The following is a 15,728-nucleotide window of genomic DNA, read 5'->3' on the forward strand; positions in this document are numbered from 1 at the left end:
GGGGAGGGAGGGAGGGAAGGAGAAAGGGAGGAGGGAGAGAGGGAGGGGAGGGGGTGGCGGGCGGGGGAGGGGAGGGAGGGAGCGAGGGAGGGGGGAGGCGGAGGGGGAGGAGGCGGCCGGGTTGCGGGATTGGGTCACGGGGAGGCTGCCGGGCCCCGGCGGCAGCGCCGCTAATTCCCAGGCCGCCCTTAAGGAATGAGGCGCCCCACGTGACGCTGGCGGGGCGGGCGAACTCCGAGCCATTTTGGGGACGGTGTCAGTTTCCACTGTGTGCCTTCAGCGTTGCATTCTTCCCTCCTCCGCCCTCCTCCCGCCCGCCCGCCCGCCCGCCCTCCTTCCCTCCCCGGGTCCCCGCCACCAACTATGAAATAACAACAACAATAATACTCGTAATAATAACAATAATAATAAAAGAAGGAACGCGAGCGAGGCCGCGAGGCGGAGCGGGGGGCAGAGGGAGAGACAATGGGCTGGTGGAGAGAGGACCCATCCGGACCGGGGAGACTGTGCGCTCCCAGCGCCTGAGCCGCCCGGGCGGCCAACTCGGAGGGAGCGAGAGAGCGAGGGAGCGAGCGAGAAGGGCCCGCGAGGAGCGGCGGAGACCCGGGCGTTCTGTAACTAAAATGAGCGGAGCGCAGCGGCGGCGGCGGCAATAAGCTTATTGCAATTGACAGCGTCTGCAGTTCATTTCAAGATGGCCGCTTGGCTCACATTCATTTTCTGCTGAACGACTTTTAACTTTCATTGTCTTTTTTGGCCGCTCCGATCATCACCCACCGGCTCCGTTTTCCGGGTACGTATGAAGCGAGGTGTCGCCTTAGCAAGGGCGGGGGGCGAAGGGGGCTCGGCGGCGGTTTTCGGCCGGTTTGGGGGCTGCAAAGGGGCGCCTAGGTGTCCCCCGAGCTCTCCGTATGGGAAAAGCGCTGACAGGCTGCTCCAGCCACACACACACATACAGACACGCAGCAGCAGCAGCAGCAGCCTGTGCACTCGCTCGCGTTACGCACCCACATTTGCAAATTTTAGTTCCTTTCTTTCTCCAGACGCCCCCTAAAACCTTTCTGTGCACATGGCCCCCGAGGAGAATATTTATATTTCCCGACCCTGCTGCCAGCCCGGCCCGAGCGCCCTTTGTTTAAAGGCAGATTTTGATTAAACAGGGACGTTCGTGAAATCTGGAGCTGCCTGGGTCAAGTGATTTCAGTCCTCCCCGAAAGAAATGTGTCTGGGGGAGGTTAAAATGTCAGATAACGCACCCATTTTATAGAGACGGAGCCAGCGGGGGGTAGCGATCCTCCTGGGGGGGTTGTTAGGAGCCGGGGCACCCAGCAGAAAATGTTATTAACTTAAGTTGGACAAGTACTTGTGTGAAATTGGATGGGTTGTAAGATGGCGGTTCCCAGTTGTTTCCAATGTCTCCTCTTACATTTCTGCTCTAAATGCTAAACTTTAGGGGTTTGTGCCTACTGGGAGAGGCAAGGGATGGCCAACGCCGAGAAATAACTTTTTTGGGGGGTGAGGATAGCAGTTTGGCTGCGATCTTGGGGAGCTGGGGCGTGCGGTTTGCTGGAGCCTTTGGAGCAAAGGTGATGTGTCTGCGGGACGCGGAGGGGGGGGTGGTGTGTGTGAATTTCTTTTCTCTGGTTGGTATTTTTTTTCTCCTGAGCCCGGGAAGGGTAAATTTACATGAAATCCTTTGTCAGATCTTAGAGATGTCGCGAGTGGGCTCCTCGTACTGCTTATGGGCAGCCCTTGAAAGTTGCTAGTGTTCTGGTTTTATAATTGAATGGCCTTGGCGATATATAACGCGGGATGTTTCTCTGTGTTTACTGTAAACATTTGCAAATAATGAGGTAAAAATAAGCAGAAAAAAATCGCATTTCTATACAAGTGAGATAGTAACTTTTCAGCCTCTAGAAAGTTTGATTCACTCCTCCATTCTCCAGAAAAGTCGAAGAAAACCTGGGCGTGTGTGCCCATTTGCAAGCTTGGCGCTAGAAGGATTTTTTTTGCGTAGTCTGTAGTGGTCGGAGTAGCTTCTTTTATGGGACTGTCCCTAACACCAGGGACATTCTGGAAATACAGTCCAGTAAAACTACTTTGAGTGACTCTGAGCAGCCCATCCTGGAAACTGAGACAGACTTGTGTTGCAGTTTGCCAGAGACACGAAGTCCTGACCTACCTGGTCGCTTAGATAGTACAAAATTAGCATTTTAATGTATTTTTTTAAGTAGACCTATTATGTCTTACGCCTAGTCACAGGGAGCTGATTTTGAAGACTGGGGTCCTTTTGCACTCTGTTGCCAATATTCAGGTCTTTCCTCGGTGCAGCAAGTTGGGCAGAGATATTTGAGCTTCGTGTGCCTTCTCTGAAAGAAGCACCGTCCTCTCCTTTAAAACGTTTGCGTCCATTCTTAAGTGAAAGAGTAATAACAGGCTCGATAGTACAAGTGGCTCTGGCTGATAATGAGTGAAGATGTGGAATGACGGCTGCTTTATTCCTGATGAGAGAGTTTTCCGAGAGGAGATGGGTGCAAAGTACACAAACCTATGCGAGCCATGCTTCTATTTTTTATGTATGTATTTTCTGTTAGAGACCTGTCGAGCAAGGTTTGATAGCTTATTGCCTTTATAGATTTGTAATAATGTAGCTGATTCTTAGCAGGAGAATGCACTTCTGTTTTTCTTCATTTTGACATAACATGTTTAAGGCCTCTAAATAATCGGTTGGCTGGCAGTGTTTACTTCTAGCGAGTATTATCTACGTATATTTTACGTTTAGTTGTTCCATGTGTCAGTGTGTAAATATATATTGTCCTGGGTAAGAGGCTGTTTGTATTTGTGTGAAGTAGTGGCATTCGCCGTGTGATCAGCAGGAGCAGAAAAAAAATCTGAAAGGATTTCCATCGTACCAAAATATTAAGCTCAGGCTGCTGTAGTAAAATGTGCTGTGTTCATGTTACAACCCCGCAGGCACAGACACGCGTGTGCCTGTGCCTGTGCGGGTGGCTTTTGAGGAGAAATTAGGCGCCTTGTTCAATTCGCTAGAGAAAATCACTGATTTTCAAGATAGCTTATAGCATGTTAGAAATGTGCTAACTTTGGGCAATAAATAATCCGCGTTTAGGGGTTGCTTCGACAAAACAGGTTTCACGGTTGAATTTAATCCCCCTCCATTTAGGAAGGGGCTATGCCTGCGTGAAATAAACGCGTTAATGTCTTGAAAGGTTTGTCCCAGTCTATCAGGGCTGGGAAGGAATTCTTGGTCAGCCGACTTGCATGACCTCGGTCACTGCTGGTTTTTTTGGTTCAGATATTTATGAATTATAAGGTAGTGACTTGAACAAATAAAACACAGAACCGTGAAAGCAGCCTGTCCATGTGTAAGTACCTAAAGGGACCTCAGAGCCGCCGGCTTCAGGGCTCTTCAGAGGAGAGTGCAGAAGCCCCGTCTCCGCCTTTTCTGGGAAAAGCAAAACCTCGGTATCAGTTTAAAAGTAAGAAGCAGAGGGTCAGGGACCCTGGAAGCGACATTTAAACCGCAGTACAATGCAGCGGTGGTCTTGCTTTCCCTCACGGAGCTGGGAACAGCTTTGGGGACCTGGTCTGGCTTGGTGCTTTTGGCATTTTGGTTTTCTGTGTGCTGGCCGGCATTGGTTTGATGCTGGGGAGTTTTATCTGCTGCTCACTCGAGGGTTCTCCTGCAGCAGCCAGAGAAGTTTTCTGGCCGGGGTCGCTCGTTGGCGCTGTGCACACTTCTGAAGAATATTGTACCCCTGTCCTGGGCAGTTTGGCCGACGTTCAAAGCTTTTAGAAAGCTTGGTGTGTTGCCCTTTTTTTTTTTTTTTTCCCTGCCTAACATCGAAGTTTGCCAGTGGCTGGGGGGAACCTTGCATCTTGAGCATACGGTGCTGCGATGAGAGGTGGCTCGCAAGCTCTGCCTCGGGAGGAGCGGAGACCAAGGACGGGAGCTGCTTTCTGGGAGCACTGACCTGGGGAAATTAATGGCTTGCATTGGAACCACGTTGTTATATTACATTTTTCAGGATCTGGTTGACAGAAAATAATTTACTCTGCAATTGACATGGCTGACAGGTTTTTTCCTCGTATGTACTTTCCCCTTTATCTCTTATTCCCTCTCATTTTAAACAGTATGTGTGCATCTAGCGTTGTTGCCAGTGCATCCGATGGGGGTTTATGGGTTTCAGACTGTGAAAATGACATTTGTTTTTCACTCTTGTCGCTGCATTGTGTTGACAAGGTGTTGATTTAGCTTTAGGAATGATCTGGTCACATGGTCCTTCGCATATTGTCACTAATGTACCGTTTAAAGTCGGTTTGGGCTTTCCCCCCCTCTCAGTGTGCTTTATTGATGAAAAGGGGGTTTGCTTAAGGATTCGGAGACTTGTATTTTCCCATCCAAGCATCTTACCGTGGTGCTGCAAATCTCTTTACACCTTTTGCAAAACTTTGCACTGCGCTCGCTTCATCCGCGGGAGGATTTTCAAACGAGAGTCAAAACGGGGGGAAGGAAAGAAAGAGAGAGAAAAAGAGTCAGGGGGAAGAGAAAGGGAGGAAGGAGAGAAATGAAGAAAAAGGAGATGGAGAGATCGGGGATGCCGGCGCGGTGGAGCGGGAGCTGGGGCTCGGCACCTCGCCGGCGGTGCGGGGGGCTCGGTCCCCGGGAGCGCGGCGTGGTTCGGAGGGAGGGAGGGAGCGGAGGGGGAGAGGAGCGATCTCAGACCAGCTTCTCGCACCGAGTCGACGTGGAGAGAGGCCCCTGAGAGGATCCGAAATGGCCGAGGCTCGGGAGGAGCCTCTGGCACTCGCCTCCGCCAGGCTGAGACCCCGCAGCCCGGGGCCGCCCCCGCCGCCCGGACTGCCCCGCACCGCGCCCGGGCACCCTCCGGGCTGTGCCACCCGACCCCGCCCGGGCCGCTCCCGCCCTCCCTCTGCCCTCCCTTCGCAGCCGGGCTCCCAGACCCCCGCGGGCTCCTTGGCTCCTCCACCCCCTCCGCCAGCCCCCGGGCCCCGCGTCCCACCCCCTGGCCCGGCCCGGCCCGGCCCGGCCCGCCCCCCCGGCCGCCCCCCGCCCGGCTCTCGTGTGTTCCCAGCGGTGGCAGGATGCCAAGTGTAAGTGTAAGTTGCTATAGCAACCCCCTCGGAGAGCGGAGCAGATCCGGATCGGCACCGAGCCGCAGCGGCAGCCGCCCGGACCCCCCCGGCGGGCCGGCCCCGCCGCCCCGGTACCCGGCCTCGCTCCGAGGTGCGTGTGTCCCCCCCCGTCCCTCCCCCCGCCGCCCCTCCCCGCGCTCCGGAAATGCCAGGGCAGCCGCACCGGGAGGCGCTGGTTCCCCTTTGTGCTGCTCGCCGGCAGCCCGGTGCCCGCCGTGTCGCCCCCGGAGCTCCCGCCGCATCGCCGCTGAGCCGGCCGGTGCCGCCGCGCCGCGGGAGCGGCCCGTGCCCGCCGGGGGACGGCGCGGTGGGTGCCGCGGAGCGACCGCGGGGCTGCGCCCAGGCCGGCCCGGGGCGGTGCGGTGCGGGGACGCCCCGCCGGCCTCGGGACCGGCCCTCGCCCGCCGACCGCCCCCGCGCCGCCGCCGCCGCCTTCGCCTTCCGCGCCTGAGCTGCCCCTGCGCCGGGGGATGCGATGCGATGCACGGGGGGAAGGGGACGCGCCGGACCGCGGCACCTGGGACGCAGCCGCGCTCGTCCCCGCTGACCGGTCCTCTGTGTGTGTGTCTTTCAGAGCCGCTGCTCGCCACGCCAAAATGCACCGAACAACCAGAATCAAAATAACCGAGCTAAACCCCCATCTCATGTGCGTGCTCTGCGGCGGGTACTTCATTGATGCAACAACCATCATAGAGTGCCTCCACTCCTGTAAGTACGACCGGGCGCTCCGCGTTGTTCCCTCGCCGCTTCCCTCCTTTCCCGGCATCCCGGGAACAGAAACAAAAAATCCTCCCAAGCCCAAACCCCCCGAGGGGCTCGGGACCGCTGCCCTCTACCTCCCCGACGGGTGGGGAAGTAGGTGTTCCGGCCGCGGTGCAGATTTTCTGAGGACAGCCCTACGGTCTTTGTTAAAGTAATAATATATGTACTATAAGCGTCTCCTTTTCATGGTAATTGCGGCTTATTTGGGTATTTGTTTAGCTTAAGCAGCTCGCTGCTGACAATGGACGATTTGCTCTAGCTTGCATAGTTTAGAAAATCGCACCTTTATCTATGCATATCTGAGTGGCACCTTCGAACATCACTGAAAGCCTGTCGTTTTTGACTTACAGTCTGTAAGACCTGTATCGTGCGTTACTTGGAGACCAGCAAGTATTGTCCTATCTGTGATGTCCAAGTTCACAAAACTCGACCGCTTTTGAATATAAGGTAGGAGAAAGTTGCGAAGTGCATCCTGCATCTCTTATTTTGCTTTATGTGGGGAGACCAGCAGTAGTCGGTGTCAATGTTATCTCTTCGTCTGCGATTTAAATCTGAAAGGGCTTGTCAATTTACAAGCTAACTGGTGTGTATGCGTTCTCTTTGGAGTTTCATCACTGATTGAAACTGAAGATTTCTCTGCATGGGAGACAGAAAGTTTTTGTTTGTCTTTTTAGCATAAGCCAGTCATTGATGTAATGCCTTTTCCCTCTCCCCAGTTCTCACGTGTACCACCGGACAGTTCTTGCCTCTGCTTTCTGTATCTCCCAGACATGCATCACTCCAGGATAATTCCTAATCATGAAAACTCTTGCGGCAACTTTCCAAGCTAAGAGGCAAAAACCTTTAAAGCATCATTTGCCTTTCAGAAACATTTTCCTTGTCAGCACTGCATTTTGCTCTCTCTCCTTTCTAGGGAGGATTTGTAGTTTTTAAGGCCTTCCTTTAGTCCGAGAACCTTCAGTTGAGGTACCACAGATAAGTTTTGGTTCAGAGTGGTAGTTAGAGCAGGACTAGTTTGATTACAAGGTCCTGCAAGTTAACTTTTAATGACTGGCCTCCCCCTTTGTAGAAGATGCCTTGTTGTGAAAGATTATAAGTAGGGATTAAAATATTACTTCACCTACTTATTTTCATGTTTTGGGGTTGTTCTTTTTTTCAGGTCAGATAAAACTCTCCAAGATATTGTATACAAGCTAGTACCAGGCCTTTTCAAAAGTAAGTAGTTAAATCAGGCATTTTGTTAAGAGCAGAAAACAAAACCAGAGCTGCTATCCTATATCAATACCAGGAGTTACAGAGTAAATGCTAAAAGAAAATTATATGCTTTTCCATCTAGATGAAATGAAAAGAAGAAGGGATTTTTATGCTGCTCATCCGTCGGCTGATGGTAAAAGCTTCTCATTTGCAACTTTAATAAATATAGCATTGACCTAGATGTTTTACTGTTTCCTTTTTAACTTACAAGTGATGTATTACTGTCACAGAATTTTAAGAAGTAAAGTCAGCATAATAAAAGTTTATTGTTTTGTCAGGTAGCTTTCATTCATTATCTTACTGTGAAGATTTTTTTTTTCTTGTTACTGAGAATTGCCATTCTTCCTGATTTGAATTTCAAAATGTAAATTATTGTGGAAATTTCTGCGCAGCTGCCAATGGCTCTAATGAAGACAGGGGAGAAGTGGCTGACGAAGACAAAAGAATTATAACAGACGACGAGATAATAAGCTTATCCATTGAATTCTTTGACCAGAACAGGCAAGTTCCAGAATTGCAATATTTTATGTTTACCTGATTGATAGCAGCTGTATTTATTATTTGTTGTAAATGTGTCATTTCTTCTCACAGACTGGAACGAAAAGGAAATAAGGAGAAAGAAAAATCAAAGGAAGAGGTAAATAACTTTCCTTTACTCCAGAGGAAGCATATCACACACACACACAACTTTGGGACAGGTCTGTAGCTGAGAAAAATACATAGGTATGTGTATCTAGAACAAAGGAGGTGCACCTCCTATTATGGCATGAGGTACAGAAAAGGTAAAATATTTTTATACAGCTGTATATGTAAGCAACTTTTTAAAATTAAAAATGCATGCAGTGTTACTTTTAAAGCAGAATCTGATATTTTGTAAAATTTAAAAAATATTTAATAATTTATTGATTACTTTATTATAAACTAAAAACATACAATACAAATATTTATGTATAAATTTAGTTACATATTTTAATTACTTTAGAACTGTAATTTACCACTTATTTGTGACATGCCTTCTAAGGCAGCGGACATTGTTATGTTATAGTTCATAATTTAATAAGATACATTTTTTTTAACTTGAAACGTTAGAGTACAACATTAGTGGGAGTAATTGCTTGTTCTCAGTAGACTGATTTTCTTTACTATGCTCTCAGGTGAATGACAAAAGATACTTGCGCTGCCCAGCAGCAATGACAGTGATGCATCTAAGAAAGTTCCTGCGGAGTAAAATGGATATACCTAACACTTTCCAGGTACCTATGGGGAAGGAGTGATTTTTTTTTTTTTTAAGTTTTTTGTTTGTTTTGTTTTTTATTTAGGACTCGTTTCCTCATTACAGCCTGTTCCAGCAAGTGCTAACTGCCAAGTATTTACGGTGTGTGCAATACGTTGCTGGGCTTATTTTTAAAGTATCTATCTGTAGAGTATGGTGACACTGTAATTTTTTTTAATGCTGTAAATATCAAAGTATAAAGAAATTGCTCCTTGATGTATTTAAAACATGTCCAATAGATATGCGAATTCCCTACTTCTTGCTGGGTTTGGTATAGCTTTTTTTGTTTGTTTTTTTTCCAATTTTGTGAGATATGTAACAGCAGGGCTACTTTCACCTGAGATCAGTCATGTGCTAGGGCTGAATGCCTGGATGTTCCTTAATGCAAGGATTCATATCTTGAACAGATCGATGTGATGTATGAAGAGGAGCCTCTGAAGGACTACTACACCCTAATGGATATTGCCTACATCTATACCTGGAGGCGGGTGAGTATCTCCAGGAGGACTCCAGTATGTCTCCTCCAGGGGGGGTGCAGGTCATGGCTCGGGGAGGGCGCTTATAAGGGTCTCCCTTTTGCTTTACAGAATGGGCCTCTGCCCCTGAAATACCGGGTCCGACCTACTTGCAAGAGGATGAAGATCAGTCACCAGAGAGAAGGCTTGAATAACAGTGGGGAGCTGGAAAGTGACTCTGGGAGCGACAAGGCGAGCAGCCCAGCAGGAGGCATCCCCTCCACCTCCTCCTGTTTGCCCAGCCCCAGCACCCCGGTCCAGTCTCCTCACCCCCAGTTCCCTCACATCTCCAGCACCATGAATGGCACCAGCAGCAGCCCCAGCAGTAACCACCAGTCCTCCTTTACCAACAGAGCTCGGAAAACATCAATAAATGGCTCCTCAGCCACTTCATCTGGTTGACGTGCCAACCAGGCTACCACCCTCGTCCTTCCTTTATATAGATCTCTCCATGCCATTACAGCTTTATAGATGCTAATCCATGTGACTATCATCCAAATTGCTTTCTTTTGTAGTAACACTGAACTTGGCTATAAAAGGCCAGACTAGGTGACATTCAGGATGGACGTTAATGGAAACGCAAGATTGAAATGTAAATTGTTTTCAGAGGACTGAGAAACAAACAAAAGTTACATCTTCACCTGTTCTGAGTGATGTGGAGTTGTTTCTGTCCCCATCATCTGGAGTCAGGAGTCTCCAGAAGTCAGTACAAATCCCGGGAAGTAGTTTGTTAATCCAGACTAACTCCTCCATTGCGTTCTCTTCGATTGTTATTGTTCTTATGCTGTTTTGTGAACCTGTAGAAAGCAAGTGCTTTTTCATCTTGAAATCCAACAAAATCGAAAGAATATGCATAGAGAAATGCATATATGTAGCCATGTCACTGTGAATAACAATTTTTGCGTATTAGCCATTTTGATTCTTATGTTGCATCTTTTACTTCTCTGTTGCTGCGCAGAACCGATCAAAAGAAAAGTAAACTTCAGTTTTACAATCTGTATGCCTAAAAGCGGGTATTACCGTTTTATTTACTGACTTGTTTAAATGATTCGCTTTTGTAAGAATCAGATGGCATTATGCTTATTGTACAATGCCATATTGGTATATGACATAACAGGAAACAGTATTGTATGATATATTTATAAATACTATAAAGAAAATATTGTGTTTCATGCACTCATGATATGGTTGTTAACTTTCTAAACTGGTTCGACCCTTGCAGATGCCGCCTGTTTGAGCTTTGCTTGTACTGCAAGAAACACTTTGTGTGTGAGAGCTACAGTATTGGGAAAGCACATTCAAGTCTCTGATAACCCGGAGGCAATTGGCAATCTTAAAAGGATTTTACTGGCTTTGTCTGTTTTTTTTCAAGTGAAATATTTTTACTTTACCAAATGTTGAAGTGATACAGTGAAGAAAAAAAAAATCAAGGGACATGGAAGTCTTTGACCTGTTTGATAACCTTTTTATTATTTGATGTGGTGGGACTGTGTTTTTAAAAGCACATGGAATCATTATAGAAGCCATAAACTATTTGGTATAAAGTTTAAGGAACCAGCAAGTGGCTGGATGAAGGCATTTTATCTAAATTTGTTTTAATATATATGTATATGGTACAGTACTAACTTCATTAAAATTTAACAGGTACTTTTCAATAAATTGTGGAGAATGCCTTCTCTTTAATGGCCTGCAAGTAGGTGCATTTTATTACAGGCTTCTAAGAGTGGGTTTTTTTCAGTAGAAGGAACTTTTCCACCATAAAATATGAACAGCCCAGATACTTTTCAGTTTGTGCTTTGCTTTGGTCGAACTTTGTGTGTGTTCATCACCCATCAGTTATACATTTGTGAGGGTGTTTATTCTATATGGATATTGTTTCATGTTTGTACGGAAAAATTGTAGTTAAACATTTCATTGTCTCCAGTCTGCAAAAGAAGCACAATTCTTAATTGCTTTGTCTTGCTTATAGTCATTAAATCATTACTTTTGCATATAAATTGCTGTTATTTGTCCTGCTTGTTTTTATAGACCAGGTGATTGCAAATCCTCCACAAAGTTATCGCTTATTGATGTATATGTCTTGTTAAACAAGAGTTGATATTTTTTTCTGTAGTAAACATGTACAGCTCAATTTCAACAGTAAAAACTTCAGTTTTATATACACGAATAACTTTCATTTATAGCTGATCAAAGAAATAAACAAATAAAAGGGATAATTCATTGAAAAGTAGCAAATGACCTCTGTTGATAATGTGGTGTTAAGGGAAAAATATCTTTTTCTCATGAGATGTGTTTCTGGGTGTACCAAAGATTTTAGTGAACAGAACAGTATGGTGTACTAAAATAACAAAGAAAAAAAAAGCCTAGAAATTGCAGTGATTTGTTTTGGTTGCCTGCCTCGAAAACATTTGCTGTTCTTTATTTGACCCCGATTAATTCTTGGAAATAAGCAAATGGTGCATTCTCACATCCTACTCAGCCACAGGTTTTACCTCCTATCTGTTCAAACTTAGCCCCTGTTAAACTGCATTGCCTGGGAAGGGGAGAACTTGATTTTTGTGATGGTGAGTGCCATGTTCTGCCTGTGCTGTCCTGGATTACTTTTTTAAGCCTCGGCGGAACTAAAAACGTTTTAATATAAAGATATCTCTCAATGCGACCTAATGTCTATCTTGGCACTATTCCCTCAGCTACATGAGTAAATCACGCTGTACTTGTTGAAGTATTTCACCCAAAACCCAGCACTGAGCCTGCAGCAGAGGCTTGTACATTAGCACACTGATAAAATTGCGCTTATTTATACTGGAAGTAGCAGTTAATCACAACTTCCAGCATCAATACGGAACTGTTCTTGGTCTTTGTGGAGTGAAGTACTCGGCAAACAGGAGTGGGATATTTCCCTTCGAGGTTTACTAAGCTCTTGCAGCATTTTCGACATCTCCTGTCTGAACAAGAACAAACGCTCTCAGTAGCTCTCTTGCTGAGCTGCAGAAGCCGCCGAGGATGTTTGTGCTGCCATGTGAAACTTTTGTTTTGCTGCTGGCCCTGCGCAGATGGCACCGCGATGCTTATATACTGCTAAGCACAACTGGGAGGGCGATCAAAGATAGCATCTTGGTGTTCTACTTGTGAACCTGCTACGTCAACCTTCCCGGTTTCGCAATACTTTCCTTTGCAGATACATAGCGAGAGGGTTTCCTTAAAACGTACCTTAATTCTACTTGTTGGGAAAGAAATCTCCATTCGGTACATGTAAAGAGAATCTTTTAATTACCCGACGTTGCGTTTATAGAGATTGAGGGATAAAGCCAAAGTCTGTTGCGTTTTCCTGAGCTTGTTCAACAATCAGTCTGATTAAGGGTAGAGGCAGGGGTGGTCTGTGCTGGCTGGAAAAAGATGTTTTTCTGTCTTCGTCCGACCAAATTTTCCTGCCTGGTTCAGCTGCCTGCAGCTACAAGCAGCGCTTTTGTGCCCGGCCGGAATGGGAATCCAGCCCCGGGGAAAGCAACGGAGAGGGAGCATGAAGATCTCTACAGGCTTCTAGAGAAGACAGACAGAAATAGGGAGAAGGAACGCAGAAATACGCATGGAAAGAAAGAGAAGGAGCATGACGAGCTTGCTGAACCGAGATGGTTGTCCCCCAGCACCGAGCATTCCTCTCAACAACCTGTGCCGCTGCCTTCCAGCAGGTCGATGCGGGCACCGCCGGCACATTTCCGACACCGGCAGCGTCCCGTGGGCAAGAGGGGAGAGCGGAGGGCGGCACCACCGCGGCTCCGGAGGCTCGGGCAGCACCGGGGGAGCCCCGGAAAACGCGACGCAAAGACGACGTTCCCCGATTTTCGGATGGGGCACAGAAACCCGACAGCGGGGGCAACGGCAGGCGCCCTGCGCGACGAGGCGGTGCCTTTGGTCCTCTCCCCACGGCCGCCGGAGATGCACCGCCGTCACCCCCGCCGCCGCACCGCTGCCGCAGCAGTGGCTCGTTTCGTTGGGGACTTTCAAAGCGCGGCCAAAGCAAGTCTTCCCGGGACCGGGACCGGGTGGACCCTTCTTCCTTCCGCCTCCGCCAGCCCTGCGCCTCTTTTCTTCTTCGCCGCGACCTCAGACCGCCGGGGCGAAGGGACCAGCAGAGAGCTGTGCTCCTGACTTCCGAACATCACTTCTGGACTGTTCATCTCTCCCCACGCAGGAACTCCTGCAGTTCCGATCTTTGCCACCAAAGCGGCTGACGAGGATCGGGTTGTCTGGCCGTGCAGGGCTCCAGTTTCTGTCCCCGGCGCGGGGCGGGCGGCGGCGGCCCCGCCGCAGGTACCGCAGCGGGAGGCGGGTAGCGGCGGCCCCGCAGGGCTCCTCGAGCCCTCCCAGTTTTAATACGGTGAAATTCTGAGACAATGTTTACTCAGATAAGTGTTTCCTGTTTCCGCTGTTAATTTTTAACGTTCTTGCTCCTACTCTGGGTACTTGAAACGGATTTCCTTTATTTTACTATAAACAGTTTCTTTTTCATCTTTTCTGCCCGTCTCCCACCCGGAGGACGCCTGGAGAAGAACCTGCGCTCCCGTCCCAGGGTCTGCGGATCTCTGCTTTCCGCAGCTCCAAGTCGTTGCCCCGCTGCGGGAGCTCCGACCCATGGTTGATTTGTGTTGTATTAACTCAAGAATGGGAAGGATTCTGGCAGCGAGGATTTTTTTCCAGCTTTGGTTCCCTCACTCCCTTTCCCCACGACCAACAGAGGAGTCCCGCCAGGACAACAGAAAAACTTGTAAAGCCCAGTGTGGACCATGCAACTCTCGGTCGCACCGCCTTCGGGGATGGGATATTTGTATTTATTTAACAGTGATGGTATGGGCCAAAGAAAAAAAAAATCGACAGTGTCGGTAACGAGTACAGCACGAAGGACACGTAACACCCGCGGCAAAGGGAGGTCTTCCCCGCCGGGGTTGGGTAGGCAGAGGGAATTCCATCCCCGTTCGCTGCCGCGGAGCCGCAGCCGCGACGGGCAGGACAGCGGCAGCCGCGGAAAGGCCGCGGGCGGCGGTGTCGGCGGCGGGCGCTGCCCCGGGGGTGCGCGGAGCCCGCGGGCCCCCCCGCCGCCGGGCCGGCTGCTGCTGCTGCCCGCCCCGGGAGCCCGGCCCGGAGCTGCGGGTCGGCTGCACTTCGTTTCGCGTCGTCTCGGCCGGTGGGAACGCGACTCCTCGGGCCGGCGTGGAACCGCGGCGCTGGGAGGCGGCGGCGCCGCGGGCACGGCCGGACCCCCCTGCCCCGCCGGGCCGGGCCGCCCCGCTCCGCGCCCCCCGCGCCGGGCAGAGGCCATCTTGCGCCTGCGCACCGCTGCGCCCGCGGAACTTCCCCCCGCGCCGCCAGATTCGAATGGGGCTGCGCGGGGCGCGGAGCGGGACCCGCGGGGGGACCCGCCGGGGGCTCCGCGCCGCGACCGCCGCGACCGGACCCCGACAGCGCTGCCCCAAAGGACTCCGCCGGCGGCCACGCCGGGTGCGCCGTCGCGCTTTGCCACCCTGCCGGGCCGGGCCGGGTCCGGCCAGGGGACAGCGGGCACGGCCGGCAGGCAGCACCCCTGGCCGCAGCCTCTCGCCGCCGAGAGGTGCAGCCGCAGCCCCCGCACCGCCCTGCCTCCCCGTCTGCCTTCCCCCGCCTCCTGCCCTTAGGGTGCTCCAGCCAGCCCGGACATTTAGGGATGCGCGCACAGGGACGGGAGCATTCCCGCTTTTCCAGCTGCAGGGCGCCGCTGTCCCGTGTCCCCGCTAGCCTTGCCGCAGGCACACGGCCTCCCGCCGATGCCGAGACCAGCCCTCCCCGGGGCACGGCGGGGCCCCGGGGCGCCCGACCTCCCCCAGAGAGGGGAGGGGGCCGCGGTAGCCATTTGGCGCATCTATTTTCGTGGTCCGCAGCTGAATATCGCACCTCGTCTACAGAGACAAAGGGCTGTATGTTCCCATCGCCGGGGACAGGCAGATGCCTTCCCCGCTCCCCGCGCCGATGCTCTCAACGGTGCGGCCGGGGTACATTTTCTAGGGAGCGGCCGGGTGAGATCTCCCCCGTGGCAGGGAGGCACTTTCCAATAGCAGAAGCAGCCAGCAGCCCTTCCCCCTCTGCACCCGTCACCGGGCTCCTCTGGCGAGAATACCGCCCGTATCTCTCTCCCGCCGCATCCCCCGTGGAAGAGGCCGAGGCCGGGAGACACCGCCCCGTATCCTGGGGCCTTCGCTGAGCGCAAATCTCAGGCATTGCTGCCAGCGGTGGCCTTTCTTACTCCTCCCTTTCCATGTGCTAGAGATGCTCGAGAGTTGCCTCCTCGACGAAGCACTTTCTAATCTGTGAGACAACATCGTGCCAAGGATCCTGTAGCCGATGAAGGCCTCCGAAATGGGCTGACACTACAAAAAAAAAAAAAATCCCCCACCAAAACTAACCAACCAACCACCAACCAACCAACCAACCAAAAAAAAAAAAAAAAAAGAAAAAAAGAAAAAAATTTAAAAAACCCCCAACCCCCAAAAAACAAACCCAGGAGAAAACTGCAAATAAAATAACAAAACTCCACACTCCACCAAAGAAACCTAAACCAGCCCGCATTCACAACCCCAAAACTTTAAAGGGGAAATGAGGGGAAAAAAATCCAACAGAACAAACAAGATAAAACCCAAAAGAAAGTCCAAACAACCAAACCCAAGAAACCCCAAAACCTACGCTAACAGGGTGCTGAAGGGAAGGTGTTGGCATGTCCA

General features: G+C 50.3%; 1 protein-coding gene across 1 annotated transcript; it reads left to right on the forward strand.

Annotated features, from left to right (window-relative positions):
* The first annotated feature begins 319 nt into the window (after window positions 1-319).
* BMI1 (BMI1 proto-oncogene, polycomb ring finger) lies at window positions 320-10,976 on the forward strand. The gene is made up of 10 exons (XM_051802502.1): window positions 320-793; window positions 5,750-5,883; window positions 6,288-6,384; window positions 7,097-7,152; window positions 7,274-7,324; window positions 7,584-7,692; window positions 7,783-7,828; window positions 8,346-8,444; window positions 8,872-8,952; window positions 9,052-10,976. Exons 2-10 carry the CDS (start codon window positions 5,772-5,774, stop codon window positions 9,379-9,381), a joined length of 981 nt encoding a protein of 326 aa, XP_051658462.1. The 5' UTR covers window positions 320-793; window positions 5,750-5,771; the 3' UTR covers window positions 9,382-10,976.
* Window positions 10,977-15,728: the final 4,752 nt, after the last annotated feature.

This window comes from Manacus candei, unplaced genomic scaffold (assembly GCF_025592945.1).
Source record: "Manacus candei isolate 608988 ecotype Guabito, Panama unplaced genomic scaffold, ASM2559294v1 h1tg000056l, whole genome shotgun sequence".
In the NCBI taxonomy this organism is placed as follows: Eukaryota; Metazoa; Chordata; class Aves; order Passeriformes; family Pipridae; genus Manacus; species Manacus candei.

What these genes read in the sequence shown, in the direction of transcription:
- BMI1 (XM_051802502.1), top strand. Translation starts at nt 5,772, where the DNA reads ATGCACCGAACAACCAGAATCAAAATAACCGAGCTAAACCCCCATCTC. An exon ending in TGCTCATCCGTCGGCTGATG is followed by an intron (nt 7,325 to 7,583) that starts GTAAAAGCTTCT and finishes ATTTCTGCGCAG; the next exon opens with CTGCCAATGGCTCTAATGAA. An exon ending in ACATCTATACCTGGAGGCGG is followed by an intron (nt 8,953 to 9,051) that starts GTGAGTATCTCC and finishes TTTGCTTTACAG; the next exon opens with AATGGGCCTCTGCCCCTGAA.